The 27,474-nt window shown below is 41.7% G+C and overlaps 7 protein-coding genes and 1 non-coding gene across 9 annotated transcripts; 3 read left to right on the top strand and 5 right to left on the bottom strand.

The window, feature by feature from the left end:
* Positions 1 to 908: 908 nt before the first annotated feature.
* LOC130702349 (xanthine dehydrogenase-like) lies at positions 909 to 6,234 on the bottom strand. Its single transcript, XM_057524028.2, is given in 10 exon segments — positions 909 to 1,127; positions 1,187 to 1,354; positions 1,420 to 1,616; positions 1,807 to 1,982; positions 2,053 to 2,180; positions 2,253 to 5,158; positions 5,325 to 5,596; positions 5,664 to 5,760; positions 5,839 to 5,896; positions 5,976 to 6,234. Coding segments are annotated over 10 exon segments (4,101 nt in total). The 5' UTR covers positions 6,024 to 6,234; the 3' UTR covers positions 909 to 1,076.
* Positions 6,235 to 7,661: 1,427 nt separating this feature from the next.
* Positions 7,662 to 9,530, bottom strand: LOC130702358 (organic solute transporter subunit alpha-like). Of its 2 annotated transcripts, XR_009421970.1 has the most exons (10): positions 9,342 to 9,530; positions 9,097 to 9,248; positions 8,960 to 9,033; positions 8,715 to 8,879; positions 8,542 to 8,653; positions 8,355 to 8,477; positions 8,214 to 8,290; positions 8,081 to 8,133; positions 7,789 to 8,005; positions 7,662 to 7,679 (listed from the first exon to the last, which is right to left on the bottom strand). XR_009421970.1 is itself a non-coding variant. In XM_057524040.2 (9 exons), the coding sequence occupies exons 1-9, from the start codon at positions 9,406 to 9,408 to the stop codon at positions 7,878 to 7,880; spliced, it is 951 nt and encodes a 316-aa protein (XP_057380023.1). In that variant the 5' UTR covers positions 9,409 to 9,529; the 3' UTR covers positions 7,723 to 7,877. The 2 variants fall into 2 exon arrangements, 1 of the variants encoding a protein (XP_057380023.1); XM_057524040.2 differs by lacking the exon at positions 7,662 to 7,679 and having other exon boundaries at positions 7,723 to 8,005; positions 9,342 to 9,529.
* Positions 9,531 to 9,985: 455 nt separating this feature from the next.
* Positions 9,986 to 10,067, top strand: Trnas-uga (transfer RNA serine (anticodon UGA)). Its single transcript has one exon. It is a non-coding gene; the product is annotated as a tRNA-Ser (tRNA).
* A 196-nt stretch (positions 10,068 to 10,263) lies between these two features.
* Positions 10,264 to 12,157, bottom strand: LOC130702268 (organic solute transporter alpha-like protein 2). The gene is made up of 7 exons (XM_057523929.2): positions 11,812 to 12,157; positions 11,504 to 11,729; positions 11,274 to 11,438; positions 11,099 to 11,207; positions 10,880 to 11,008; positions 10,665 to 10,794; positions 10,264 to 10,597 (listed from the first exon to the last, which is right to left on the bottom strand). The coding sequence occupies exons 1-7, from the start codon at positions 11,900 to 11,902 to the stop codon at positions 10,353 to 10,355; spliced, it is 1,095 nt and encodes a 364-aa protein (XP_057379912.1). The 5' UTR covers positions 11,903 to 12,157; the 3' UTR covers positions 10,264 to 10,352.
* Positions 12,158 to 14,128: 1,971 nt separating this feature from the next.
* LOC130698757 (ATP-binding cassette sub-family B member 10, mitochondrial-like) lies at positions 14,129 to 16,897 on the bottom strand. The gene is made up of 10 exons (XM_057521443.2): positions 16,570 to 16,897; positions 16,303 to 16,503; positions 16,182 to 16,240; positions 15,959 to 16,102; positions 15,781 to 15,891; positions 15,554 to 15,724; positions 15,034 to 15,474; positions 14,883 to 14,963; positions 14,597 to 14,821; positions 14,129 to 14,527 (listed from the first exon to the last, which is right to left on the bottom strand). Exons 1-10 carry the CDS (start codon positions 16,850 to 16,852, stop codon positions 14,258 to 14,260), a joined length of 1,986 nt encoding a protein of 661 aa, XP_057377426.1. The 5' UTR covers positions 16,853 to 16,897; the 3' UTR covers positions 14,129 to 14,257.
* A 1,333-nt stretch (positions 16,898 to 18,230) lies between these two features.
* Positions 18,231 to 20,531, top strand: LOC130698863 (uncharacterized). The gene is made up of 6 exons (XM_057521451.2): positions 18,231 to 18,919; positions 19,001 to 19,206; positions 19,281 to 19,433; positions 19,512 to 19,695; positions 19,782 to 19,948; positions 20,047 to 20,531. The coding sequence occupies exons 1-6, from the start codon at positions 18,619 to 18,621 to the stop codon at positions 20,242 to 20,244; spliced, it is 1,209 nt and encodes a 402-aa protein (XP_057377434.1). The 5' UTR covers positions 18,231 to 18,618; the 3' UTR covers positions 20,245 to 20,531.
* A 511-nt stretch (positions 20,532 to 21,042) lies between these two features.
* Positions 21,043 to 27,266, top strand: LOC130698701 (rabankyrin-5-like). Its single transcript, XM_057521387.2, has 16 exons — positions 21,043 to 21,202; positions 21,290 to 21,467; positions 21,531 to 21,646; positions 21,711 to 21,982; positions 22,056 to 22,205; positions 23,565 to 23,730; positions 23,801 to 23,981; positions 24,072 to 24,204; positions 24,265 to 24,386; positions 24,606 to 24,935; positions 24,999 to 25,854; positions 25,925 to 26,075; positions 26,151 to 26,546; positions 26,621 to 26,759; positions 26,826 to 26,924; positions 27,005 to 27,266. The coding sequence occupies exons 1-16, from the start codon at positions 21,184 to 21,186 to the stop codon at positions 27,138 to 27,140; spliced, it is 3,444 nt and encodes a 1,147-aa protein (XP_057377370.1). The 5' UTR covers positions 21,043 to 21,183; the 3' UTR covers positions 27,141 to 27,266.
* LOC130698942 (uncharacterized) lies at positions 22,207 to 23,463 on the bottom strand. The gene is made up of 3 exons (XM_057521457.2): positions 23,190 to 23,463; positions 22,717 to 22,890; positions 22,207 to 22,652 (listed from the first exon to the last, which is right to left on the bottom strand). The coding sequence occupies exons 1-3, from the start codon at positions 23,248 to 23,250 to the stop codon at positions 22,399 to 22,401; spliced, it is 489 nt and encodes a 162-aa protein (XP_057377440.1). The 5' UTR covers positions 23,251 to 23,463; the 3' UTR covers positions 22,207 to 22,398.
* Positions 27,267 to 27,474: the final 208 nt, after the last annotated feature.

Genomic DNA, 27,474 nt, shown 5'->3' with positions numbered 1-27,474 from the left:
TAACTGAGATTGATTCTGAAAAATAAACTGAACGGAATGCGCAGTGAACTAAATCCGTTGATACCGTATTGTTTTTTAAAACTGGGAAATTACACCAATACAAGCCTCGGCGTTATGAGCGCAAATGCCGTCCACCAAAAGTACTTCGAGAAATGCTGGAGTATTGAAACATTCAAGTAAAACATAAAATTCTTTTAATCATTCAAAGTAATTCTTCAACCGTGGAAATGGATCGTATTTACTTAGTCGCCAGACTTTCAGCTGCCCTAACGGAGATTTTGTTCATAAATGAATCGATAAATACTGTAGATGAACTGCAAAGAAACAAGTTTGATTATAATTCGATTTGTCTGGCAATTCTTTTTTGTCCAAATTATTTCTTTTGATTACTGCTGTGCTAGGGCCCTGTCCTGTCAGTTTAATAACCGATTCGTCAGCTAAATAAAATTCAAAAAATTCCATTTGTTTTTCTTGAACTCGTTACTTTGACTGCTGTTTAGTCGTTTCGTTAAAGCAAATGGAAACATCCTAAATAAGATAGTCTACTTTAACCAATATAATTAATCCACGAATAACGAGTGCTCAACCATTGAGCAATAATTCTTTCATGCGTCTTCGGTTTTCTTTAACAATTAACACAACGGGATTTGCTCAAGGGTAATCGCAATAGTTACTGAAACAGACGTAAAAAGATTTAAATGGACAATATTACCGCTGCTGTTGAAATAGAATAAAACTTCTTTAGACTAATTGCTGGTGGCAATTAGAAGGCATCGGCTTAGCCACACATTATATTACATTACCTTTGTTTTCTAAGCATCACTCCGATGCTGCTCAAAAGGATTAAGAAGAGGATTAGTTTTCTCTTAAGCATATGGTTCCTTCAGGTCAAATGTCTACTTGACACATTCGCGTACAAACTGCACTATTATTGAGCAACGCATAGACCTATAAAAAATTGTACAGCTGTTGTGCGTATATAAACTCTATACCAAATAAACCAATGCGTAAGACACGCAGGACGCCTGAATCGGACGGGTACTAGATCGATTATGGTGGCGTTGGTCGGGTATGAACTAAACCGACGTCGCCCACGGTTGAAAAGAACCAGACACAGGCTTTGAAACCTTTGAGTAGAAAACAAACAGGTAAATAGTCATCCAAAAACATTTCAAAAGAAAATCACCTTTCGAATCAGATCGTCTTCGCAGGCCATGCGGATGCGTTCAGACGTAGCCGGCGAGTTTATAGTGAAATTGCCAATGATGCCAGCTTCGGTCCTAGCCGAGTGGATGGCGTCTTTAATCGCAAAAAAGACACTGGCTGCTAGAAATAAGGGCGGCTCTCCAACCGCCTGAAAAAAAAAAAGAAAAAATCAATATGACAACAATGATAGCTACATCAAAGGCAAATTCATACTTTGGAAGAGTAAACGGCGTGAGGATTAGGACATCCCCGTAGAAGAGAAACATTAAACTCTTCCGGAATGTCATCAGCTGACGGTATCTTGTAATTGGATGGTCCACGAGTAATGATCTGGCCGTTACTCGGCGAAAACAGTGGTTCTTCTAGAGTGAACAAGCCTAGCCCTTGAACGAATCCACCTTCGACTTGGCCTAATATCAAATAAATACATACGAAATGTAACATGTATTTTTATTGGAAATAAATAGACTGTTAAGTGAGACACGTAGTAAAATGAAAGTCGATTCGCAGTAAACGTGAGGCAAAATTGAATTTACCCAATAAGAGATAAACAATATTTCTGTAAGTAAAACACCTACGCTAATTTTTGTTCTAGTTTACCTATATCAATGGCTGGGTTCAAGCTTTCTCCAAGATCCATTACAATGTCCGTCCTCAATACTCTGTGGTTGCCCGTCAGGCAATCCACTTCGACAACGGAGCAAGCTGCACCGAAGGTAAAGTAGCGGAACGGAGTTCCTTTGTTGGTTACAAAGTCATAACCGATATCTGGAGTTCTATCAAAATCCATAAAAGAACTATTAAAGCCAGTAATATGGAAACATTAACATACCACACGTTTTTTACTTGTAAAAGCCTGTTGTTGAGAGGCTGATGCGCTGAAAATATGCTTGCTGGACCCATTGCTCCCAAGTTCCATCTGGATTAGCTTTGCGAATGGGCGCCAGGCGGTCCATTAGAATTTGACAAGCATTCTATCATTTCCAAAAGTAAGGGAAATCCTAAAATTCAAGAATAAACAAATCAAGTAACGCGAATTGACGTACGAGGACGGCCATTCCGTTGAGGTCAGATCCGGCGCTAGCTGCGGTCGGTGACGTGTTCGGGACTTTATCTGTCGACGTCTCCGAAATGAATATCAATTCGACAGGAATTTTGAGCACTCGGCTGGCCACTTGAAGCATTTTCGTGTGCAATCCTTGGCCCATTTCAGTTCCACCGTGAGTCAACAACACTGATCCGTCTTTTTAGACGTGCACTAAAGCTCCGGCTTGATTCAAAAAGAGCGCTGTGAAAGCGATGCCGAACTTGGTGGGAATCATAGCCATCCCACGCTTCTTGAACCGATGAGCTCGATTGAAATCGTCTATTTCTTTCCGACGTTCGTCCATGCGAGCTAGCGCCTGGCATTCGCTCCAACAGCGATCCAGCGTGCAGTACTCGAGCCGTTGATTGTAATGAGTTTCGTCGCCCTCTCTGTACAAGTTGAGCGATCGTACAGTCGTAGGATCCATGTTGAGGTACGTGGCTACGTCGGTCATTACATTTTCGATAACGGCCATGCCTTGAGGTCCACCAAAACCGCGGAAGGCTGTGTTTGAGGGTAGATTCGTCCGGCACACAAGACCATGACAACGTAAATGATCAAAGTGGTAAGCATTGTCAATGTGGAAGACGGCCCGTTCCACAATACTGCGAGACAAGTCCATCGTGTTACCCCCGTTGGAGAATAGTTGGACATCGAGGGCTGTTATTTTCCCCGTTGAATCAAAACCGACTTTGTAATGCGCCAGGAAAGGATGGCGAGTTCCAGTACTCATCATGTCTTCATCACGGTCCAGCATGCATCGGACAGGCCTTTGGAGTCGGAAGGAGGCCACGGCTGCCGGAGCGGCCAACATAGCAGAACGGGTTTCTTTACCACCAAAGCCACCGCCCATCCGCTTAACTCGACAGACGACGCGATTAGCCGGTAAGCCTAAAACTTCTGCCACGACTTGTTGCACTTCAGACGGATTTTGCGTCGAACACGTGACGTCCAATTCTCCATCTTCACCTTTGGGTATCACCAAAACGGCATGCGTTTCCAGGTAGAAATGTTCCTGACCGGCCATTTGGAACGTTCCTTCCAAGACGTGCTGGGCATTGGGTAGGGCGGCATCCACATTTCCTTTGATTATCTGGCGGGTATGACCTTCGTAGAAAGAATTGTGGTCAATAGCGTCTTCAATGGTGATGATGGTTGGGCCGGATGAAGATCGGTATGTTACTTTAACAAGACGGCTGGCCCTCTGGGCCAGCGCTAAATTGTCAGCCACTACGCAAGCGATCACCTGACCGCAACACGTGACTCTTTCCGACGCAAATACTTCTTCGTCATGAATAATGGGTCCGAAGATATTTCGGCCTGGGTCAATATCCTTAGCGGAGAAGAAGCCACGGACGCCTTCTAGCGCTAAAGCAGCAGACGGGTCGATGGAAACGATGTCTGCATTGGCTTGATTGCTCAAGACGAGGGCCATGTGGAGCTCACCTGCGACTGGTGGTAAATCATCGCAATAGAGGGCTTCACCCGTTACATGTTTCTCGCCCGCTACGTGAGCCAATGGTCGACCTACTGGATCTAAATTGGGCTGGTCTTTGGGCACCAATTCAAACAACTGGGCGGATTTGAATCGCCCGCGTTCGATGTCTAGTTCAGCGCCAGATAATTCCTCCGCGATGGAGCTTGTCACGATGTTCCGTGCGATCAAATCTCTCAAAACGTAGAGATGAAATTTGAAGAAGAAACTGAGGCAGAGCGATTGGCGATACGAACTCATTCCACCCGGTGCGGACGGCGACAGCGGCAAATCTTCCAGTAAAAAGCGGCAAACATCTTCCACTAAAGAATCTTCTTCCCAGCAACGGCCATTCAGTTTCTCCATTGTTCCAATAGCCATAACAGTAGTGGGTGCCATGCCACCAAAAGCCATTGAAATCTCTAGAATTTTGCTGGACTGAGGATGGAAAAGAACCCGGAAAGCCCCGTTAACGATGGCTATATCATCTTCTCTGCGACGTGACTGTTTGTATCCATTAACATACTCGTCCGGCCTCGTGCGTGGAACAGCAATTTTCAAGAGGATCTCATCCGGCTGGACAACATTACGCCGATAACCAGTGAAGAAATGTTGATCCATCTTAACGTAGCGGATGCCTTTCGTCTGACTCTGTAACGTCAGAATGCATCCGGCTGCCATGAAGAGAGGATTCAGATCGGAGATTGGGCTGCCCGTCATGATGTTTCCAGCAATGGCTGCTACGTTACGAATTTGCTTGCCCGCAAACCAATGCAGCATTTGATTTAAAGCTGAAAAGAATCGCGTCGATTCTCGGGGCTCCTTTTTGATTTCACGTTCCAGCATTTCTTTGAACGTCGAGAGAGTGACGGCCCCGCCGAATAGCAGGGCATCTTCAGTCCGTTCTACAGCGAGCGTTTCGGTAATCATGACTGGGCTGATTAGAACTGGATAATCGCAATGCTTGAATTTCATTTCCAAGGCCACTTCGGTGTTGCCCACCACAACTTTAGCGTGAGGGAAGTCCGATTTCAGTTTTAGCAGTTGCTCCAGTTTGACTGGTCGGTACCACGTGACGCGTTCTCCCTTGATGACTAAATATTGCTTATCCAGTTCGTCGGAAAGCTGAAGAGCCGGCGGGAAGATGGGCTCTTGGTTTTCCGAGTACGATTCTTCGAAATCAGACGGATTAGTCAAGGTTGTGCAAACGGGTCTTTGCAGCGTTGCACCGTTTCCATTGGTATGACCATTGATGGCATCCCCATTACTTTGGCTGATTGGGTCCATGCGGCAGCCATTGCCGTTTGCCTGACCACCGCAACAACCGTCCCTTGTTAAAGTACGGCATCCTTCTAAAATTGGTCTGTACCCGGTACAGCGGCAGAGGTTACCTTTGAAAAATGAATATGCATGCATAATCAGATCGCTTCTTTAAATATTGTTATGCTGTGCATAAACAATTCTCGAGTCGTTCTGCACATGGCCAAAAATGTAACAGACTTCTTATTTTATGGCAGTTGCTGATGGCACGCCATTTATTATTCGTTTTATTTTTACCTTGGAAGCCTTCTTCCACTTCTGCCATAGAGGGCAACTCTGTCTTGTTACTCCTGAGCAACGTATACATGGACATAACGAATCCTGGCGTGCAAAATCCACATTGAGAGCCATGAGCTTTGGCTAGACGCTCTTGTACGGCATGGAGACGTCTTTTGTGTTGTTTTCGCTGGCCTTCCACGTCGCCTGGTTGGCCTATCCCCTCCACTGTGGTGACAGCCAAGCCATGCACGGCGCATATCGGGGTCAAGCAAGCATTGACAGCGTAATGCCTTAAAAAAAAATCGAATTTTAGAACATAAAAATATTTACATACTTTGATTCCTTCTTTATTATTACACAATCGTTGCGGTTGTTCGGTCGTAACGAGAAATCATGACAGTGCAGGCTCCACATCCTCCTTCGCCGCAGCCAAGCTTCGTTCCAGTCAGTCGTACTAAAATGAGATCCAGTTCGAAGTGAATTTGTTATAGTTAAATTCTTATTAAATTGGATAGTTGTTGTTCTACGTTACACTGGTTGCGCAAGTAGAACAGGAGGGTCCATTCCGGTTGCGCCGTGTCCTCCACCACCTTTTACATAACAAGTTGTGGGCGTTATTTTAGGACACATTTTCACTTTCAGAATTCTATTCAAAATTCCTCTGTTTACCTTGCTACCGTTCACGTAAAACACTAAACTCGACACTGCTTCATCCATTGTTGCCTCGGTTTCACGGCTGAAGCGCAACTGTTGTGACGTATCACCAAGCAAGTGCAGGACCAAATGAATATATACTTTCTGCTGTTCCACGTCTGCCCTGCTCTTCTGCGTCGATAAATGCACAGCCACGAGTAGTCCCTTCGGGCTGTTTTTATACGATGAGAATGCCGATAAGAAGGCAGAGAAAATTTAATGGAGATGATGCCTCAGGCAACCAATGAAACAAGTTTCTTGAGCGCCAAGTTCTCGATCCCATTCTTTGATGCCATTTTCGTAAAAAAATCGTACGAAGTAATAATATCTCGCCGAAATAATATGGTTGCTGTGCGTAATAAGGCAACACTGCAACAAAGCGCAGTTACTCGCAGGCAGATTTCTTTCGGCAAACGTCATGTCGTAGCTCTGTTAATAAGTGCTTTGTACATCAGCCCAATTCAGTTAGTTTCTAAAATAGATAAATATATAGAAAATAATCGGCGATCACGATGTTTATATAGGCACCTGTTATTCAATTTATAATTGTCCATTGGATTCTTCCTTGAAACTAAAGTTACAAGTTCGAGAGAGGACTTATACGATGTGCGCTAGTGGTCTTCGAACTGATGTGCGGATTATTCAGGTGCTACCGAGAGCCCATTGCTGGAAGAGCAATTCTGTGATAAAACAGAAACAGAATTAGTGCAAACAAAAGAATTTTTTTAGTGTAGCTTGCTGTAATTATTATTGGTGTCTAGGCAAATCAAATACATTTGACTACTAAATGTGAGCAATACAACATATGCTATATTACTATCTATTACGATACTTAATTCTAAAAGGTTCTAAAGAAAATGGTTAATAAACCTTACTTTTGTTCAACTTTGAAGGTGGTATTTACCATATCTATGGAAATGATGAATTGTTAGCACTGGGACCATTGCCACTGACTCGGTTAGGACTAGAACAGAAAAAACGTAGCACCAAACTGATTGGGGCATGGAAGACAATCATTAGTGATATTCAAGATGGACAGGCTTCATGGCATGGAAGACAATCATTAGTAATAAGAAGGACACGGAAGGACAAGCTTTCTGTTACCTCTTGAATTTCTCATGCTGATAGGCTTCATGGTATACTTCAAGCAAAATTAGCTCTGAATCTCATTCTGGATTAGTCATTGGTTTAATGCAGAGATACTTTGTCCTTAAAAGAAAGCAAAAAACAATAATAATATCATAGTGAAGAAAAATGAGTGGACAGTTTGAAACTTAAAATGAGCAAGGAAATTTATACTGAGGTCCCGAAACACAGCTGGCAAGTCTCTATGACTATGAACAGGTGGCTGTCCAAAACATTAAAGTATAGGATCAATTGACCTAGACATTTCCATTGTGTCACATAGACATGAAATAAATTTATTGATAAATTGCCCAGGAGGCATAGTTGAAAACCATTTTTGAACCAAAATAATTAGTGAGTTAGAGCCAATGGTTTTCCACATTCTTTGCCTGCTAATTGGCAAAGATGACAAAACTTGGGATGAATCGCGCTCACGTTTGCATAGATAGGGTTCAGCAACTCAAAACACAGATTCTTCCTTTCATAGATCATGGCTTGCATGATTTAATTAGTTTTGACATGATCGTTTATTTGTTTTTAGGTCCTTTGCGTCACCTTTTTATGCACTTCACCGTAATTGAGTAATATCTTTAATAATTTAAGAGTCTTAAATTAAAAATTATAAGTGTCTTAAATTAAGACACTTAATTTAACGAGCTGTTACCTTTTTCTGGATAGGTATCGAGATTTTGGGTTATATAAAATTAAAAGGAATAAAGCAATTTATAAAAAACCAAAAAAGATATGGCAACACTATTTTTGTTGACTTGTTCGGCGACCAGAAGGCTGCAGCTCGTCTTGGTGGTCAAGTTTTCTGTAATCGACGAATGTTAAGATGCCCAGAATGAAAGCTTCAGTTAACGTCAATGATGCATCAATTGCTGTCAAGTAAGTGACAAGATAATGTAGTAATTAAATTTCGTGCTAAATTTATGATTTAAGTAAAAATCACGAACTTTTTTGAAGAACTATTCTTGATGTGAACGGTGGGATACACGGAATGACTCCACTATTTCATTAAATTCAATTTAAGCAAAAGGCTTATCAGTTTGGTTTTCACAATGATTTTCAAACAGGCAAAATCGATACCTGACGCTCAAGATGACCAAAATAAAATTTTGTAGTTTCATCAATGCTATTCCCAGTCCAACTAGTTGGGCTTTATACTAAAAATTTAAGATTTGAATTGGCAAATAGCTGTGTGTAACAATTCACAGTATTTAACTATACCTGAAAGTTGATTGCCACCAGCTGAGGCGCAAAAGAGCGGGTAATGATGTTAAACGCCCACATGGCCAAGCAAAAGCAAACAATGTTTAAAACGTTCAAAAAAATGAAAACGCCGTCGGGACCCTGTATAAAATTCAGTTGCATAATCGTACTCATGCTAAGACTGAAACATCTTTCAAGAAAATACCTTGTCTCGGCGAATCACTTCAGCTTCAGTTAAGAGGACAATCAATACAATAATGGTCAATTGAACCAGGGGCATTTGATAGACGAGTGATTTGAAGACACGCAGCCTCTTCCTGTTATTGAAAACCGCTATTCGTTAGTTAATTATTCCCACTGATTTATGTACAATTATACTTTGTATAGTCGAGTTGACGGATGCAGAGTCCAAGACAGCAGCACGGTGGAAGGCAGAATGTCATGGGCGTATTCGATTGCAATAGGTCTTCCAGCGCAGCTGATTGGCCACCTTTAAAGTTCAACGTTAAATCCACGAAGTGCATCATTATAAATGGCATAAAACTGTCATAATAACCAAAGAGAGATCAAAATTAGCAGTTTTACAAAATTCTTAAAACACGTCGTTACGCAATGTAGTGTACATTTGTTTGACGGTATCGCAGAGATTTCCGGCTCGTGGAATCAATAACGTCATCAGTGCCAAGAACGAAATAATCTGAAAAAAGCGGAAATCATAGTTATTTACATATGACGGTTAATGAACTTCAAAAACATATACCAACGGGAAGGAGGTAACCCAGCATAAAAGAAGTCGGCGATGCGGTGGACTGTGTCGTACAAAGCTGGCAACGTTCAGAATGAAGAGAGCAACAAGTATCAATGTGGCCACTGCAAACGTGATTGTGGCGATCCAACCATAAAAACCGAGCGCTATTAATGAATCCACAGGAAAGCAATCTTAATCAATCGTTCAAATCTGAAAATCTCAAAAAAAAATCTGAAAGAAAGAAAAAGAATTGATACCCTCCAAATGTTGTTGGACGCTAGGGGGTCGAGTACTAAAAGTCAACATGCTGCAGTTATCCTCCATGGTGTCAACGTGTTATTTGAGCCAAATATCACAAATGTAGGGTGGAACAAAAATAGAAAGACGTTGCCGCATCAACGAACTAGCAAGGAATGAATACTCGGTTGGGAGTTGAACCATAAAGAGCATCGATAGATAGAAAGTGGTATCCCTCTGTATGCGTTATTTACCTTGACGTTCCTTTTTCAGGATAAAGCAAAATATATATTAAGTCCCGGTCACGAGTGGACTGACCATCATTTAAACCCTTACCAGTAAATGCAAACGTTCGAAAGTGCGCGTAAATGTGGACAAACAAAAGTCTACAAATCACGACGTCATCACAGTTTTTAATTTTTGTATTTGAAGAAAGTTGTTTACGTTACATGCTTTTGAAAGAGACCGCGGCCGTGAGAGTGCCACTCCACAAGGGGACGTGGCGGGCATTCGCTTTCCCTTGTTCCAAAAGCCAAAATAAATACTAGTCATGCCTATTTCGATTTATTTAAACTGCTTGGTAGCTATCCGGTTTACGCAAGAAACTCCATGCCATCTACGAACTCCAGTCTTTACCTCTTGCTCTATGACTGTTATAATACTAGCAGATGTGGCCGAGTGGTTAAGGCGATAGACTTGAAATCTATTCCTCTCTGAGGGCGTAGGTTCGAACCCTACCATCTGCGTTTCATCTTTTTTCACATTTTTACCTAATTTTTAACGTTACCTTCAGTCAAAGATTACAATTTCCGTATTTCATCTTATCATTTTGTCGTTTTACGCATTTCAGCAAAATTACTGTGACAACAAACTACCAGCTTCAACCGGCACTAGTCAATATAACGTAGGCTAAATATTTTCATTATGCGTTACAAGTACATTTTAAGATTTACTTACGGTAGCCGAAAATAATTTTTCATACATTAAAACCTAAATAAGGCACTGTTGTTTGCAGTCATTTGTTGCCAAGCTCAACACACACTGTAGGAAATTCCGTCGATTACATTGACAGGAGGCATATTCCTAAAATCGTGTATGGGCTGCTTCATTATCACAGGGGGTGGAGGAGCAAGAAGGTGACGCTCAAAGGACGGCGTGTCTAGCATGTCCCCTTTCGAAGAGCGTTTCATCTCGGTGATGTCACTCACTTGGTATACCAGGTAAAAGAAGATACCGAAAAGAAGTGATTCCAAAAGGGACAAGGCAGCGTCAATAGCTAGAGTTAAATTTTAAGTATTAGTCACTTAGGCTCTTTTAGTTTTTTTTTTGCAAATGCAACCTACTTTTTCTCATAATAGCCGGTGAGATGTAAGGAACGATGCATGGAATGACTTTGGAGAAATAGAGAATACCCAGGATAAAGTTTTGCATCTTCAGGATGACGACAAAAGCGCTCAGCACTTTAGTTCGCAACTGTATGACAAAAAAAAAAAAACCCCCAAAATTAAAGCTAATGATTTGGCAAAAATTTTACATGCAATTAAACTATGTAACTAACTATATATCTCTTCCATTTGGTCTTCAGCATCGGGCTCAGAGCGGCGTTCAGAATGTTGAAACCCCAAATTCCAAACATAAATGCCAAAATGTTCAAAGCAGCAAAGAATTGGAATAATTTGTCGGCCGTCTATAATAGATAGAGGCGTGTTAATTCCAAGGAAATCAATAAAATAGGAAACAAAAAAAGATATAGAAATTTAAAGAAAAAAAACAATACTTTTTGTTCGAGAAAATCCGCGTGATCCAGCACGTTCATTATTATAATTAAAACAAATTGCAAGACTGGCGCTTGGTAGACCAATCCTTTAACAATGCGAAGTCTTATCCTGTAAAACGGAAAGGTAATTGTGCTTCAACAAAGGATGGAAAATCCCTTTTTAAAAAATACTTACTTGGTGAAAGTGAGATCATGGACGCAAATTCCAAAGAAACAACAAGGCGGTTGACACAAGGAAAAGGGGGCCTGAACCTCGACCACCTCGTTAAGGACACCCTCTTCGCCTCCTTGAATCAACAAAGCCAAATCGACGAAATGCATCAAGACGAAAGGTAAATACCTGCGTCAAAATGTCGTCATTAGAAATTTTGTTTAATATTGAGAAAGAGTCGCTTAATAAATTACACTTGTTTGACGGTGTCGCAAATATCACTGGCCCTGGGAATCAGAAAGATAAAGAGCGACAATATTGAGACCACCATGGGCATAGAAGTGATCCAGCAGAGCAATCTTCTTCTGCGTGCTGGACTCCTCTTGATATTAGTAAAAACATTGATGATGAAAAGGACAATCAACAGCGCGGTACTAATTCCGCCGGCAATTCCCACGCCCATGGCGAACTTGCCCAATGCTGTTCACAACAGGAAAATCAAAGATTAGATTATCGAGCAACAGTTACGTCAACCGATAAATTCAAGACGGAACATTCTCACCTTTCATTTGTTGGCCTATATTTGGGGGTGTCACGTTATTGTACTGAAAATAGCTACAATTGTAGGAGTATTCCATTTTGGTTGTTTGCATTTTTTTTTTCGGTAAGTAAAAGTTCAGGAATCAAGTGCACAATGTCTATATCCAAAAGGCAGGACAATTGAAGTGAAAAACGTACATAAAGGTTTCGCGTGAGTTTATCGACTGAAGTGAGATACGCAACTGCACCGATGACTGATTGGGCATTTTCTTTCCAGTGGGGCTTTATATACAGCATGTAGAACGACATTCATGTTCTGTCTGCCATATCTCACCGTTTCTCGAGCACGTGACCTTTTCACTGGTCGTCACGCATTTTTTATCATTGCCTAATAACGGCGGAAATCGTCATAGGTGTTGGCAAAGAATAATTCTGTAAATAGAGTAAAAGTTAATTATAAATCTCGACTGACCGAGAAATAAATCACAGGTTGACGATAAATGAATGTTGGCCTTGGCGTGCCTAGTTATTTTATCTCATGTTGCTCTGATGCCGATATTACACTTTGATTCCAAAGTCTTTCTAAACGCATTTTAATTTAGTTTTTCCTATGGTATTACTTTTGAAGGCTGCCACCAAAGATTTATTTATTATTAAAATGAATTTTGACGTTTTTCCAAAATTTGTTCAGAGTTTTTCTACAACAGTGAAATGGAAAATCTCACAGATTGAACACTTACAGCTGTGCGAATAGCGAACACAGTGACCATGAAATCACAGCCAGACATCCTATAGGAATTTGAGATAGAGCCAGACGTATTGGCATCGTTTACCGATCAAACAATTATCATCTCTGGGTTTTTCTTGTGTCAATCAACATTTTCCTCAACAACATATCGGGAATGTGAATCTTTGCCCGTTACAAAAATTAGACTTGTACAAATACTCGGTACTACTGGAACCGATTGCGGAGTTGAACCGGTGGACCATTGAAGCTACCCATTATTTTTGGTTTTAAATCTTCCTAATAAATGAATTCCGTTTCACGTCACTTCGTTTTATCTGCTTTCTTCTTCCGTTGCGCTATTCTAACTCGTAAGGATAAACAAATTCGTTATTTCGTGTTATCTTCTTTTAATTCCCCACCCTCAATTTCTTTAATACATACAAGTCCGCTTAGCTAAAAAAAAACCTGGAAACATCTGTACAAAATCGAAAACAAAGATAAATTGCGTTCACATTTCGCGCTGCTGTCAATCACGCAGGGGAAAACTGCCAGAAGGAAGTGCGATAACGGTGAAATTCTGTAAACAACTCACTGAGAGTAGAGGCATCTAGCAAGTCCACGTTCAAATGCATGCTATGGACGGCTCACGGTGTTTACAATGTTCGAATCGATAAATTTTTAAAATAAACATCTATGGTTGTTGTTTACTGCACCCAAGATAGATATTTCAACCAATGCTCAAGTTTCAAATTGCATAACTGTAGAGACAACAAATGGAATGTCCACTAACGTTGGTGACATGAAAATGTTTGATTAACCGTGTGAATCAAGAGAATACATTTCTACTGTACTTCTTTTCAGTTGTCTAACTCTTGTAAGGTGAGTTTTTCCCTTAACTAAAATCTGGTGATCATCTTACTTCTGTTATATTCTACAAACATCAATATTTCCATCCATCTACCATCAACCAAGCAATTATTTTCAATGAAGTACCTTCTTTTTTGGTGGAATCCATTACTGCATGTGTCAATCTACATCCCAGTTCCACATAGCTTCGTTTAGCTTTCATTTTTTGCTTTAACACTGCACTACTTCACACTTCGCTTCACACGAGTGAATCAAATAAGGGTACAAAATTCTAAAAGAACATAAAACGAAAAGAATTTGAAAAGGAAGAAAGGAATACATTGCTTATTTGAATTCGATGACACGATTTATGAGCTGGCAGTGCTACATCCACGTGCCGGTACACCAGAGAAGCTACAAGGTTATGAGCAAATCTCGCGGCCTTCAATTATGGAGCATTCAACGGCTAGCCATCTAGCGGTAACAAACCCGCCAAACACACTTGAAATTAGAATTCCATGCATTACTGCTCTGTTTGCAAAGACCAAAAACTGAAAACGTAACGGTGCCCTGCACCTTTTTCTTGTACACCCAGAAAGTCCAATTTTTATAGCTACAGAGATGGTAAACATTTAAACATTAATGGTCCCCCAAAGAACCGAAAAAGAAACCATATTTACCAAACACGTCCAGCACCATCTATGGGCAGAAAATTCGAATCGAGAAAATCGACAAACAGTACTAGTAGGACAAAAAAACACTAACACCCAAATCAAATATATATTCTCTATAGGCCCAAAATTTTATCTACATAGAAATAACAATTGACAATAGACGCCAAATTTTACCCAAACAACATGAGCGAAGAAGAAAACAACGTGTGTTTTGTTCTTTATTAAGCAAACAAACCGACAGTCTGCCGTTCAACTAATTTCTTAAACACGCCATTGGGGATGGAAATCAGTGCTTCATAGGTGCCCAGCTCAACCACTCGGCCGCGTTCCAGCACAGCAATCTGCGATGCCTTGCGGATGGTCGACAGTCGATGGGCAATAGTCAAGACCGTTCGGTCTTTCATCACGCGTTCTAGTGCCTCCTGAACAAGAGATTCGCTTTCAGAATCAAGCGCGCTCGTAGCTTCGTCTAGTAGCAATATACGAGGATTCTAATACAGTACAAATGAACATGTGCAATTATCGTTACATTGATGAAGTATTAAATTTTCTTTCAATACCTTGACTATGGCTCGTGCAATGGCTATTCTTTGCCTTTGTCCACCGGATAGGAGAACACCTCGTTCACCGACAATAGTTTCCAGTCCTTGAGGACATTGCTGAATGAACGACCAAGCATTAGCCTCTTTGGCAGCTTGGATAAGCTGTTCTTCACTAACAGAATCAGGCGTGTTGGCTCCATATAAAATATTTTCACGTATCGAGCAGGAAAACAACGATGGTTCCTGAAATAGTAGTGTTGGAAGTCCTCTCACGATAGATGTTGAAAGTAGCATAATGCATTACCTGGCTGACTGTGCCTATGTTCGACCGGAGCCATTGAGGATCGAGGTCGGTTACAGAATAACCATCAACAAGTACTTGACCCTAAACGTGGAAAACCACAATTTGATAAAAGGGAATGCAATAGGTAAACAGAAAAAACTATTTTCGTTACGCTGATGGGATCGTAAAAGCGGAGAAGAAGTGCTGCCAGGGTACTCTTTCCCGATCCGCTGGAACCGACAATCGCGGTGACGGATCCGGCCGGAACGTCGAGATTTAAATGGTTGAAAATGGGCGCGTCGGATCTGGTTGGGTAGGCAAAACTAAGGTCGCGGAACTGAATAGCGCCTTGGAATTGCCCGGCCGGGATGACAGCACCTCCAGAAATGGGGATGTCCGGCCGCTTGTCAATCAGTTGCCAAAGACGGGTAGAAGCACCTAATCCTTTCATCATTTCCGAGTAACACGAGGAGAGGCCACTCAGCGAAATGGTGACGTACGCGGCGTAAAGCAAAAAGGCAGAGAGCTGGCCAGCCGTCAGTGACGACTCCGTCACCATCAGCCCGCCGTAGTAGAGAACAGAAATTATGATTGCATTTCCGCTCAAACCAGTCTGTAACATTATAAAAAAAAAAACCTGGTGCCATTAGACAATTTTGAGAAAAATCCTTACATCCAGAAAATAAAATTACCAAAGCGAAAAAAATTCCTTTCGCTTTTGCTTCTTTGTAACCAAGTTGAAGTACGTGCTCGATACGTTCGTCATAGCGTGCAAACTCACGGTTCTCTTGGCCAAACGCCCTTACAGTCCGTACATTTGCAATTCGTTCCTCTGCAACTTGAGTGGCTTGCGCTAACGCATCCTAGAAAACAAAGAGGTTTGTCAAGTTTCCAAAGAAAAAGAATGTCGTCGTTGTACCTGAACATTTTTAGAAATTTTTCTAACGAAACGGCCATAGAGAATGGCCATTCCTGCAACTGGTGGAACAATCGACAGGCCGACTAGAGCTAACTGCGGGGACATGTAAAACTACACGGGATAAAAATTGTGGCTAAACAAAAAATTCTTTCGTTCTAATATGTTTGTAAACAAATACCATCATAGCAACACCTGAAACCACTAATGCACTGGATCTGATACCATCAGAAATGTTGGAGGTGACACACTGACTGACTAGGGATGTATCGGCAGAAAGCCTGTTGATCAGCTCTCCTGTCTTGTTTTTGTCAAAGAAAGCTACCTAGAATTTAGAAAATTAAAACCCGATGTTAGATGACTTAGTTCACATCAACGAGAAGTGGATAAAATCAGATAATCACTTCTTGTTTGATTATGGCAGCATAAACATTCCTTCGTAAAGCTTGAGTGATCCTCTGACCTGAAGGTGGACAAATATATTTGGAATAATAACAAGAAATCTTTACTGATGCAGCAAAATACCTGATACACCCATCAGGTAAGTACGTCCAAAATTACAAGCAGCTCCAAAGATGAAAATACCAACAAGGGCAAGGGAGACGTTGGTAAGATTTTCTACCATGGATTCTTGATTTGCCCCGTAAATGATATCTATGACCTTCCCCAGAGCAAATGGTATGGCCATAGTTATTGCACTGGAGACAAAGAGTAGTGCTATGCCACCTGATATAAGAACAAACACATGAAGGTCAAGAAGTGTTGCACATAATTAACAAACAGGTTGAATACCAGTCAATCTGTACTTTTCAGATTTCGCCAAACCAACAAGTCTCCGAAGTTCTTCGGATTTGATTTTGGGTTTGGTGGCTTTGGTGGCGGTCTCGGTTGTAGTTAAGCCGGCGTTCCTCAGCGAAGTTGAGCTGAGGAATCTCCATGAGCAGACACTATTGTTCTTACCATGTTTCGCATGTAGAAAAGATCTGCTGGCTAGACTACTACATTTCGCTCTTGTTAGGAAAATTACCTGTCGAGAGCACGACGGTGATGCCAATAGACGGGATACAAGAGCCATGGAGCGATAAGAAAACACACGTTACGTGACTTCGGGAATTGTTTACATCGGAGCGGGGTGTTGCTAATCAGTAACATCGTGTATTTTCAGTGAATTTTATTTTTCTTAAAAACGAGGCGCGAATTTAAATACTTATTTGGTAGGATTTAAAAAAAAGACGCATCCAGTGACATTCTTTACTTGGATGTAATGTTTAAGTCCACAATACCTTTTCTTTCAACAGTTTTATCATTAAAATAAAATCCGGACCGAATGTGTTAGGTTTTCACGCGCGCGTGTTAATTTTTATTTAAAAAATACCAGAACAAATTCCTGGATCCAACCAGTGAATTAGCTGTTTATAAACAACATTCATATTTCACTAAAGAATAGAAAGTTCGCGAGGGTAACACTGGATTGACAGGTTGTCCTAACCATAATAACTTGGCTTGGTGATGACAGTCATCCACCTTTCCAACCACCAAGCTCAAGGTTGTCAAGTTTGACTAGTTTATCTTTAAAAAAAGAAATATTTAAACATTTTTTTTTCTGCGGCTGACTTGCAAACGATGGCAATATCCAACTTTTGCCTATGTTATTGCCACTCGAATCTGTAAATCCAACTAATAAGAAAATGTGTTGACGATGGCGCAGTTCAGAGCTAAACTATAAGGTCTTTGAATCGACCATTTCCTACTTAAAAGTTGGCTAGTTGTATGGCAAAGTCCTGCTTAAATTGAATGTATAGTCTATTCGGATGGAATTGTCCTTGATTCATTTTCAAAGACTCGCGTGAAATCAAAGATCAATCAATTCTATCCGGAACTTATTGCCGGCGACGTCGGTCGCGGATGCCACTCGTTATTGATTGAAAATTGAAAGTTCCCGCTGCTTTGTACATGTTCAAATTTTTCTTATATTTGTACAGTTATACCAAACGGGACGGTTCCTCTTTCCGATTCCCTTTTTCTTTTACTCGTTCATTCTCCTGCTCCCGTTTCTCGCTTTTTCTTGTTCTCTCTCGTTTTCTCTCTCTACACTCCTGCTCAATTGAACAAAAGCAGGAAAGCGTCAATCAGAGCCCACCCGCCCTCGTTCTTTCTCTCCGTCTTTCCCTTTCGTGTAAAAGATTTCTCACAGAGCATCGTTCACCGGGAGCATTTTCCCGATTGTGAGGCTCATTCTCTCCCGACGAATTTTTAATATTTTTATTTATTTTTTCTCCAGAGTGATCAGTGGACTACAGCGCGCGCTGGCTTGCATACCGGCCGGCTGTTTAGACGCAAAAGTGGCCTAGGTAAAATAGCAAGTGAAAAAAAAAACAAAAGATAATCCCGGGTGTGGAAACTGGGGAGGAACGATAGAAAGGGTGGAATAGCCTTCCGTGTTATAAGCCACCCTCTGTGATTGCATTTGATTTCATTTTTGGCGGTATACCGGACGCTCTCCGACGTTTGACTCAAGGTCAGTCAGTCGCCGTCGGGACATCATCGCGGACGCACGTACCATCTCTTTCCTCTTCGTTTCCCCATCCGACAGTGTGCATCGTTCGGGAGACGAAAAAAAACGGGCCAACTAAGACGGACGAAAATTTTTGGAACATGTTGCCACCTTACCGGCCAATACTTCTTGCTTGTCTGCCCTTTTACCATCGTTTTTGACCAAGACAAACAAGAAAAAAAAACAGAAGAAAGTGCGAACGAGTTAGGCCTAACAAGGCCAGTAACCCAAAAATACCAAGAAAACAAACAAAAGTGTTGACCGGGTTTTGTTCGAAATCAAAGACAATGGGTGATCGAAGTGAATCGTTGTGGGTCCATCCGGCGGCAGTGTTGACGGACACGATGCTGTCCTTGTGTCTCGTCGCTCCGATGGTGGTATGCTATTGGCGCGGTACCTGGTTCCTCCTGGATGTCTACCTCTACCCGGACGATACGGCCATCAGTTGCTGGATCTCGTTGGTCGTTGGATTTGGCATTCTGCTGTTGGCCACTTGGTTTCAGCGCTACTTGCAGGATTACGTCACTCGACAGGCAGCTTGGCTCTATTTCTTACTCTCCAGACTTTACACCGTCGTACTCTGTCTCGGTATATCATTATTTATCTTAGCACCTAACCCACAGTGGACAATGAGATCTCTAAAATGTCGATGTAATCGCGAACGATAAGGCTGCGTGAATCATTGGCGCGGTGTTTGGGGAACGCTGGACGTTTACACGGGAATCGGATGGACAACGGCGTCCATGTCACTCGTTATTGGCGTTACTGGCCTCATTTGGCTGCACGCTTTCCGCAACATCATGGCACCACCACTGGTCATTATCGTCGATGATCCCGAAGAATATTTCACCTTTCCCACCATGTTTCGCACCCTTGTAATGTTTCTATCACTTTATATGTCTAACATTTTCTTGGCTAGTTCTTTAATTCCATTATTCCTTGGATAAAGGAATCTAAACAACGTCACCTGATAGCCCTGGATGGTCTATTCAGCGTGACAGTGGTAGGTTCGTTGGTCGTCTTGGTCTGGCGAGGATCCTTTCTTTTACTGGACCTCGTTATGTTCCCCGAAGACGTAGAACGGTCTGCCTGGGGATCTACGGTTAATATATTTCACATTTGTTTCTTGACGATGATAGTCTTCATGTCAAAGAGAAAATTGAATTGAAACTCCTCGTAGATTTTGGGCTACTCGTCATCGTTGTTCAGTTTCGCTCTGCAAGCGCCGTTGGCAGTTCTATGTTCGCGGATCACTGGCATTTGGCGCATCGTCGTCTTGGACGTGTCTACGGCCGTGGGTTACCTTGGATCGGTCAACGTCTGGCGTGGATTGTGGAACCTTTATGACATCTATTTATTCCCAGGTGCTCCCCTCAGTGAACAGGTTGCAACGGGCGCCTTTAACGCAGTTCTCTTAATCGCTGAAAATCGCATTTGAAATCTCATGTAGAACACAAAGTATGGAGCAATTTGCTGACCCACGTAGCCGGACTTGCCGTCCTGAGCATCTGCTATTGCGCCCACTCCATCCTCGTCCGCGGTGTCTACCTGGACGCCGAAGAACCAGGGGCTGACGCTGCTGCATTGCCTTATTACTACGTTAGATACTTCATTTTGGTGCGAAAAAAAACAAACAAACAAAAGATATCATGTTGATTACTGAAATTAAGGATTTGTCGACATTCATTTAACTCATTTTTTTCGTACTGGAACAGAAACGACGAAGAGTTTTGGCAGGACTGGCTGCAGAGGTGGAAACAACAGAACGGGAAGACGAGCGAAAGCAGAGAGACGGAAGAGTCATCGAAAACGGTTGGCTGCCAGAAGAAGTCGTTACGATGATTGACGAATCTCCAGATGAGGAAGATCATCGGTGGAAAGGCTCCAATAATGACAAAGAATCTGCTATTTAAATTTGAATTTCTTATTATAGCATTATCAGTTGTGTAAAATTTTGAGGTCCGTTGGCATGAAAACTCGTCGTTTGTTTTTACTTCTATTTTGGACTTTGTGGAGATTTGCAACGCGCTGTGTCTTATTTCTTTCGTTTGACGTGTTGTTGTCTCTACTTTTCTCGCCCATACACTTCTTTGTTTCAGACATTTTTGTTTGTTTGTTTATTATTTTATTCTGTTTTGTCCTACTCCCGCCATCCCCTCCCCTGGATTGTAATCGTTGTAATACAAATTCAACTTTGCAACTCGTTGACTGTTGACACTGAATATCATCAGACTAGAGGCGATGTTGTTTGCTTGCTTGAGCAACCAGAGACTAATGAATTCACGGCCCGTGCCTTTTGTTATTGTTTAAGACTTTAAGAGATCGTCTTCCGCCTTCCCAACATGACGAATTTGATAAGGAATCTCATCCATGACACCGTCTCCTGTTTCACTTTGAGCAAATCGTCGCCAGCCTTGGAATCACCATTGTTTGATTGTTGAATTCGTCAACTCGACAAGACCTCCCGCTCATCGATCATACTAAGCTGCCAAATTAATTCTCATCGTTAAATTGCTGTTGCGTTTGTTATGCTCTCCAGCCACACCGTCATACCAAAGAATCATACATACACGTTATATATCCTTTGTGAAACGTTTTAGAAACGACTTCTTTTACAAGATTGGCGATTTCGTGGTGGATTTAATAGATTCAATTGGCGCCACTTTAGATATCCGCGTGATATCCGTCTGCTTAGAGCTTACATTTTGACATATTGATGAGGTTGGTTACCCGATAGCGGCCACGGGGATACACCTACAATTTCAAATTATCAAAGTAGCTCATCTTTTGGAACAAATTTGTAAGAAAATAATTACTTTGCTGGTTTTTTTTTGCCATTCCAATTCGAAGCCATGGTCAGTGAAGGAAAAGGTGACGTTTATGACAGTTTGATTTTTCACCCTAATGTATATATATATTTATACTGAAATTCGACTTTCGATCGCTTTAAACTTTTAGATGAAGCGGCTAAAGTATCTCATCACTTATCATTGCTTAGGGAAGAATATAACAAGTTGCAAGCCCGCCATGCAGAAGTGCTTAAACAACTAAGTGCCTCTCCAGGAGAACATTCCAATAGTTTTCTTGCCCGTATTTTGAAGTTTGTTGCCAATTTACACTTGTCTCAACATCTCAGGTAACTTAAAAGTTACAAAACAAAAAATGTTATCAAATTAACTAAATATCTATGAGACTGCAGTGATGTGAGGGTAAAGCTCGCAACTGGCTCTGTACCTAGTCATCGTTTTGTACTTACAGCCAGAGCTGACACTTGGCTTGAAACTCACCAAAACTGGGAAAATGTTACAGAGTTAGGTAGGAGTACTCAAAACAGGTTGTTATAAAAACATCTTCATAATTTCACAACTGCTTTTTTAAGATTGGAGCCATTTAGATCAAGATATTGGAGAGGCCTTGCTGTGTTGGGTTTATAAAGATGAACTGAAAGTGCCAAATAATCGTTTAGATTTTCTTGTCAGTCTTCTTAAGGCTGCTGGCCAGTACAAGCTTAATGACTTGATAAGTAGTTGTGAACAGCAACTCATTCCTATGGTAAAGGTGTCCAATTGTGTCGAGCTTTTCGTCAGATCTGAAGAAACCGGTGCCGAAACCCTCAGAAAATTTTGTGCTAGCCTAATGAGCAACCACTGGGTAAGTCGCAGTTTACATTAATTTTTTTGCCACACACTGTAGTGAATACATTTTATGCTCATCAACACCCTAGGAAGATTTGAACCGTGAAAATTTAGCACCGTTTTCTGCCCAGTCTCTCTACCGACTGCTGGAAGAACATTCCTCCCACCCACTACACGCCGCCGTACGTCTTGGCAGAGAAGACGTCGTATTTCTGGATTTGATCAAGTACACTCAACAGGTACATCATTTTTCTTTTTATTACAGCGAAAACGCCCTTAACCATCGTACTAGCACACACGATTTAAGATTCTGGTTATTTTATCACAGACCATCATAGGGATGATGCGATGTTTTTCTAAACAAGTAAAATTTTCAAGAAACAGCAATCACAGGATATCGTTAGTTACAGGATATCGGGGAGGGGGGTACGTTTAAAGAATATAGTAAACAAGAAAAAGAAACAAACAAATGAGTAAGTTGGATTGTACGGTAGACGCAGCGTTACAGAATCTGCTTGAGCAGTAGCAATACTGGGTAGGAGGTTTGGTGCCTTGATGTTCCAAGATGCAGCCATCTTGGTAAATAGTTTCATTGACATCATTGACTGTTTGCCACTGACCACGTTTTAGCACCCTGTAGGAGAAACTCTGCTGGGCACAACCTCTCTCAGTGACAATTGCATTTCCTTTGAAGAAAGAGAAAAATTTGTTGAAGATCGATAAATTCAAACAATAGCCAAGCAATATTACTTCCATCTGGAAACTCGAGTGTGAAGTTCCTCTTCATGCAGAATGTTGAGAGGGGACAGTCGATGACAAACTTGCTAGAACCATCAAACTGTGAACAAGGTTCTAAGGAAGTAGTCTGGTTGTTTGTGTTTGGGACTGCTTTTGGAAGGCAACGATAACATTGGATTCCTAACACTGGAAAGGTACAAGGAAAATATTAATGTGTGATCTCATTAGAGAATCTACTTTCCTTTGCTTTGTCATTTTCATTCTTTTAAGTTTTTTATCTTATATTTTTGCAGAATTAATTTTAATCAATATTCCTAGTAACTTTATTTTGTACATTGAAAACTTATACAAATACTTTTTTTTATCTGGTAACTTGCCATAGCATGGTTGACAATACTTATAGCTTATACTGCCATGTTGCAAGTAAACTACTTTTATTAAGTTATATAATAGTTAATATCAATCGCGTGTTCTCTCCTATTTACCTGGAAGGAATGTCGAAGTGAACAATAGAAAAGGGATTAACCGAACCACTGTCGGGAACATCTTTTCCTTGTATAAAATCCCGTGTTGTGATGGAGAAATCCGTTGGTTTTACAGCTTTGAGCAACTCCGATTATTCATTTCCTTCTCGTCTTTATGTGTCTTTGGGGCTGTTTGATTTTTATCAGAACGACCAGTCGTATTACTCCCTCCTCGAAACCCGAAACGAACTGTCAGATTTTCCTTGTTGTGCTGACAGTCTTTTTCCCTATTGGTCCGCCCTTTCCTTCTCCAAATGGGTTTCGGCAACCTTTTGTTTATTACCGTTTTTATTGAGTGTTGTTTACGTGGGGCATTTTTTTTTCTCTTTCAAATAGTTACCTGTCAGGTTGAACACTGTCGACTCGAAGGGAGATATCGCGTTAGATATTGCATTACACCTACGCTACGAATCTTTGGCTCTTTGTTTGGTTCAACATGGAGCTAACGTGGACTGCGTCGACCCAACCGGCCAGCGGTTACTACACAAAGCCATTTTGCGAAGTAAAGACAACGTCGGATTCGAATCAAGCAACTTGTATTTATTAAACTTATTAATAATGTAATTATACAGAAGACGAATTTGCCTGTAATTTCCTACTTAAACACGGTGCTCTGCCAACGGCCGTTTTGTCCGACTCGGGCTACTCTCCCTTGCATTTATTGGCCGACTGGAAAACTGACACTGTTGCTGAAGTTTCAAGGTTACTTTTGAAACAAGGTAGCGGGCCCAATGCCGTCGCAGAAGACGGAAGGTAAAGTTCAACGTGACAATCTGTCATCCACGTGACCACATTATTTTTTTTCCTTCATTGATTTTTTATTATTTTTTTTTTACTTGCCAGCACGCCGTTGCACCTGGCCGTCCGTTCGAACAATGCGGTACTAATTGAGATCTTGTTGGGAGACCCCAGAACGGATTGCGAACGACAGGACAAGGAAGGTTTCGTCCCATTGTGGTACGCCCTGCAAAATCAGGTAACACCAGAAATACTAAGAAAAAAAATAGAATGCAAAGTAAAACCTTTTTTGTTCTAGGCGGATTTGTCCATTGCAGAGCAGCTCGTGGCCAAGTGTCCTACGTGTGTCAACGCAGTGTCTTCCGTAACCGGAGATCCGCTTCTGCATATGGCGGCGTTCGCCAAACTTGAACAAGCTACGTAAGCTTTTTTAATAGATTAATCGTATTGTTCCTGACTGGTGGTGACAAAGAAACTGCCAAATTCTTCCTCTTTCGTCATGGCATAGTCACCATTGATGCCTTAAGTGGGCCTTTGTGGGCGTCGCTCTGTTCGCCAATGAGCTGTGCCTTAATTTATGTTTTATTATTCCCACGTTATTGTTAGTATCTAAAAGCCTGTCTGTTGTTTTCTTCTCAGGTTCTTCCTCGTGAATCGCAAGGCGGATGTGAATGCACTGAATAGGCAGGGCGAATCTCCATTGCATATTGCCAGTCGGTCTGGAATGTCTAATTTGGTCAAGAAGCTGTTGGAGAGCGGCTCGGATCCTAATCTTCAGACTCCGCCTCCTTCACTTTCTAGCCCCATCCAAGCCAAAGTAGCTGATGAAAGTTACAATCCGTTCGAAGATGACGAAGTTGACCAATCTCAAGAGGAACATAATGAAAACATTGGCCTTCATTCGTCCATACACCTAGCCGTTCATGGTGGGTTCGAAGACGTCATCACAGCATTCGTGGAACACACTGAGTAATTAATCTTATTATAAAATATTTTGTTTTCAAAATAACTTGATATTTCTCGGGTGTACAGGAAGAACAAATCGACAATAGATTTTGATGTGAGAGATTCTTCTGGTGAATCTACTTTATGTGCGGCGTTACGTTTGGGCCGCTATTCGATAGCTCAGCTCTTGCTGAGAGGTCGGGCGTCAGTCAATGCCATGAGTCCCAATGATGGATACCGTTTGTTACATTACTTCCTGCTGAGGGGAGATGAAAAAGCCGCGCTCTTTTTATTAGACAATGGCGCGGATGTTCACGCACTCACGCCGACTGGAGAATCTTCATTGGTGCTGTGCATTCGCAAAAATTTGCCGTCGGTTTTGGAAGCGCTCTGTCGTCGTGGAGCTAATATGGAAGAAGCTCCTGGTGATGCTTGTCCGCTTTGGCTAGCGCTGACGACGGCCAATGAAGATTTGGCTTCCATTCTCGTCCGTTATGGCGTCGACACGGATCACTGGGAAGAAGGACCCGATGGGGCCAGTCAAACGTTGCTCCATCGTGCCTTGGATGCTAGTGATGAAACATCTGCTTGTTTCCTCATCCGCAGCGGATGCGAAGTCAATAGTCCTCGGAGAGGTGGAGCTGAGAACGATAAGAGCAGTCCGCTCCATCTCTGCGCTCAATGGGGTCTGGAACAGGTGGCCGCCACTCTTCTAGAACATGGGGCAGATATCAGCCCTCGCGATGTGGAGGGGAAGACACCACTCCATGTGGCTATTGAACAACATCAGGCTGGCCTTGTTCTACTGTTACTCAGACAGCCTGCCATTGACCTCTACGCCGTCGATCGAACCCAGAAGACACCCTTTGCCACTGCGTTGCTGGTTAAAAACAATAAAGCTGCGGCTGCCGTTCTCGAAAAGGATCCTTCCGTCGCCGAACAAGTAAATTCATTTCTTTTCATTTGCAATAACAATTTAGAAAGCACTGCTTAGCTATTGCATTTTTTTTTAGTATGATAACAAAGGAAGGACGTTACTTCACGACATTGTTTTGCGCGGTGATTTAGAAGGATTGCTCTTTTTACTTTCCGTTCGTGTGAACATAAACTCTCGGACGTCTGACACGGCCAAATTGACACCACTTCATTTAGCCGTTCAAACAGGTAACGAATACAACAATAGTTTTATTTGAAGTCTGTACTCATGGTTTTAAAAACGAAAATTAATTGTCAACGCAGGCAAAGATGAAATGATATTACGTAATTTGATCGTGGCTGGTGCAGGGCTGAATGAACGCGGACCACGCCAGCAATCGGCTTTGCATATGGCAGCCGAGCGCGAAGACGGCGCTACGTTGACAAGCATTTTGCTTGATGCAGGAGCTGACTGGTCGGCGCTAGACGATTGCGGAAATTCTGCTCTACATACAGCAGCCAGGCTTTGTCACGTGTCTGTGGCCCAGGTGCTTTTGACCCAGTCGCAAATTGATGCCGAATCGCGAACAATGCGCGGTCAGAATCCTCTCCATCTGGCGGCTGGAAGCGGGCGCGATGCATCCGCTAGTCTTCTAAGCCTTTTTTTGCAGTGTATGCCTCAATATCCAATCAACGCACCCGATATCGACGGCAATTCGCGTATGATTTCATGAATAATTTGTCCGATTTCAAGACGACGTAAACTAATGTTCGTCTGTGGTCTTTAATTTCAGCACTTTTATTGGCCTACATGAAAGGGAATGTATCGTTGTGCAAAGCTCTCGTCCGAGCTGGGGCCTGTTTAGCCGCCACGAACAAAAGTGGTGTCTCTATATTCAACTACCAACTGGCTACCAAGCAACTGCTTGTTAGGTAAACTTTTTCTTTTTCGTTCCGAGCAGTTGTAAATGAATAATTTTATAAGTGTTACTTTATCAGGTTATTGGAGCAGCTGAATGAGGAGCCGCCTTGGGCTGAACACGACTATTGCATGGAGTGTGGTAATAAATTTGGCATTACCACCCGCAAACATCATTGGCAAGTTTTTGATTCTACAATTCTATCCACATTGATTTATTTTAATTTCTATTATTACTATTGTTTTGATCACTTTGTAGTCGACATTGCGGAAGAATCTTATGCAGCAAATGTTCGGATCAGGTGGTACCCATTCTCAAGTTCAATCTGAGTAAACCTGTTCGGGTGTGCCTGCTGTGCTCACAGGTCTTGAGTTCCGGTGTTCCATCTCCATAAGTTACATTTGTTGATGTACTGCAGTTTAGATTTGTTTGAATATTTTTTTCTTCGGCCGACAAATGTTCAATCTATGAATTGAAAACCAAACGAGAATTAAGAAATACACCAATATTGTTATCAACATCCATGTCGAACTATATTCTGTAGTTCAATCTTAAACCAATTTGAACTTCTGAACCATTTTTCTTTCATTAAACAAATAGATTTACTTCCAACAAGAAAGGCTTGCTATCCAAAATTGTTAATATTTTAATAAATAACTATAAAGAGAATGAAAATCGAAAAATTCATCCGAGAATTCCTCTTTGGGCTTACCCATTGCCGATAGCCT

Source organism: Daphnia carinata, chromosome 10, assembly GCF_022539665.2.
Source record: "Daphnia carinata strain CSIRO-1 chromosome 10, CSIRO_AGI_Dcar_HiC_V3, whole genome shotgun sequence".
Taxonomy (NCBI): Eukaryota; Metazoa; Arthropoda; class Branchiopoda; order Diplostraca; family Daphniidae; genus Daphnia; species Daphnia carinata.
Note: the sequence above shows the minus strand (reverse complement) of the source record. Positions and strands in the feature narration are given on the sequence as shown.

Coding starts and splice junctions, on each gene's coding strand:
- LOC130702358 (XM_057524040.2), bottom strand. CDS start 9,408: ATGGAGGATAACTGCAGCATGTTGACTTTTAGTACTCGACCCCCTAGC. Junction 8,654..8,714: donor CGTCAACTCGACTATACAAA/GTATAATTGTAC, acceptor TTTCAATAACAG/GAAGAGGCTGCGTGTCTTCA. Junction 8,006..8,080: donor AAGAATAGTTCTTCAAAAAA/GTTCGTGATTTT, acceptor CTTACTTGACAG/CAATTGATGCATCATTGACG.
- LOC130702268 (XM_057523929.2), bottom strand. CDS start 11,902: ATGCAAACAACCAAAATGGAATACTCCTACAATTGTAGCTATTTTCAG. Junction 11,439..11,503: donor TGCGACACCGTCAAACAAGT/GTAATTTATTAA, acceptor ATTTTGACGCAG/GTATTTACCTTTCGTCTTGA. Junction 11,009..11,098: donor CGGATTTTCTCGAACAAAAA/GTATTGTTTTTT, acceptor TATCTATTATAG/ACGGCCGACAAATTATTCCA.
- LOC130698757 (XM_057521443.2), bottom strand. CDS start 16,852: ATGGCTCTTGTATCCCGTCTATTGGCATCACCGTCGTGCTCTCGACAG. Junction 14,964..15,033: donor GCTTTTACGATCCCATCAGC/GTAACGAAAATA, acceptor TTCCACGTTTAG/GGTCAAGTACTTGTTGATGG. Junction 14,822..14,882: donor ACATAGGCACAGTCAGCCAG/GTAATGCATTAT, acceptor CTACTATTTCAG/GAACCATCGTTGTTTTCCTG.
- LOC130698863 (XM_057521451.2), top strand. CDS start 18,619: ATGGGTGATCGAAGTGAATCGTTGTGGGTCCATCCGGCGGCAGTGTTG. Junction 19,207..19,280: donor CCACCATGTTTCGCACCCTT/GTAATGTTTCTA, acceptor CCTTGGATAAAG/GAATCTAAACAACGTCACCT. Junction 19,434..19,511: donor GGTCTGCCTGGGGATCTACG/GTTAATATATTT, acceptor AACTCCTCGTAG/ATTTTGGGCTACTCGTCATC.
- LOC130698701 (XM_057521387.2), top strand. Junction 23,982..24,071: donor GCCGTCGCAGAAGACGGAAG/GTAAAGTTCAAC, acceptor TTTACTTGCCAG/CACGCCGTTGCACCTGGCCG. Junction 26,760..26,825: donor ACCAAGCAACTGCTTGTTAG/GTAAACTTTTTC, acceptor TTACTTTATCAG/GTTATTGGAGCAGCTGAATG.
- LOC130698942 (XM_057521457.2), bottom strand. CDS start 23,250: ATGTTCCCGACAGTGGTTCGGTTAATCCCTTTTCTATTGTTCACTTCG. Junction 22,891..23,189: donor CACTTCGACATTCCTTCCAG/GTAAATAGGAGA, acceptor GTACCTTTCCAG/TGTTAGGAATCCAATGTTAT. Junction 22,653..22,716: donor ACTCGAGTTTCCAGATGGAA/GTAATATTGCTT, acceptor CTTTCTTCAAAG/GAAATGCAATTGTCACTGAG.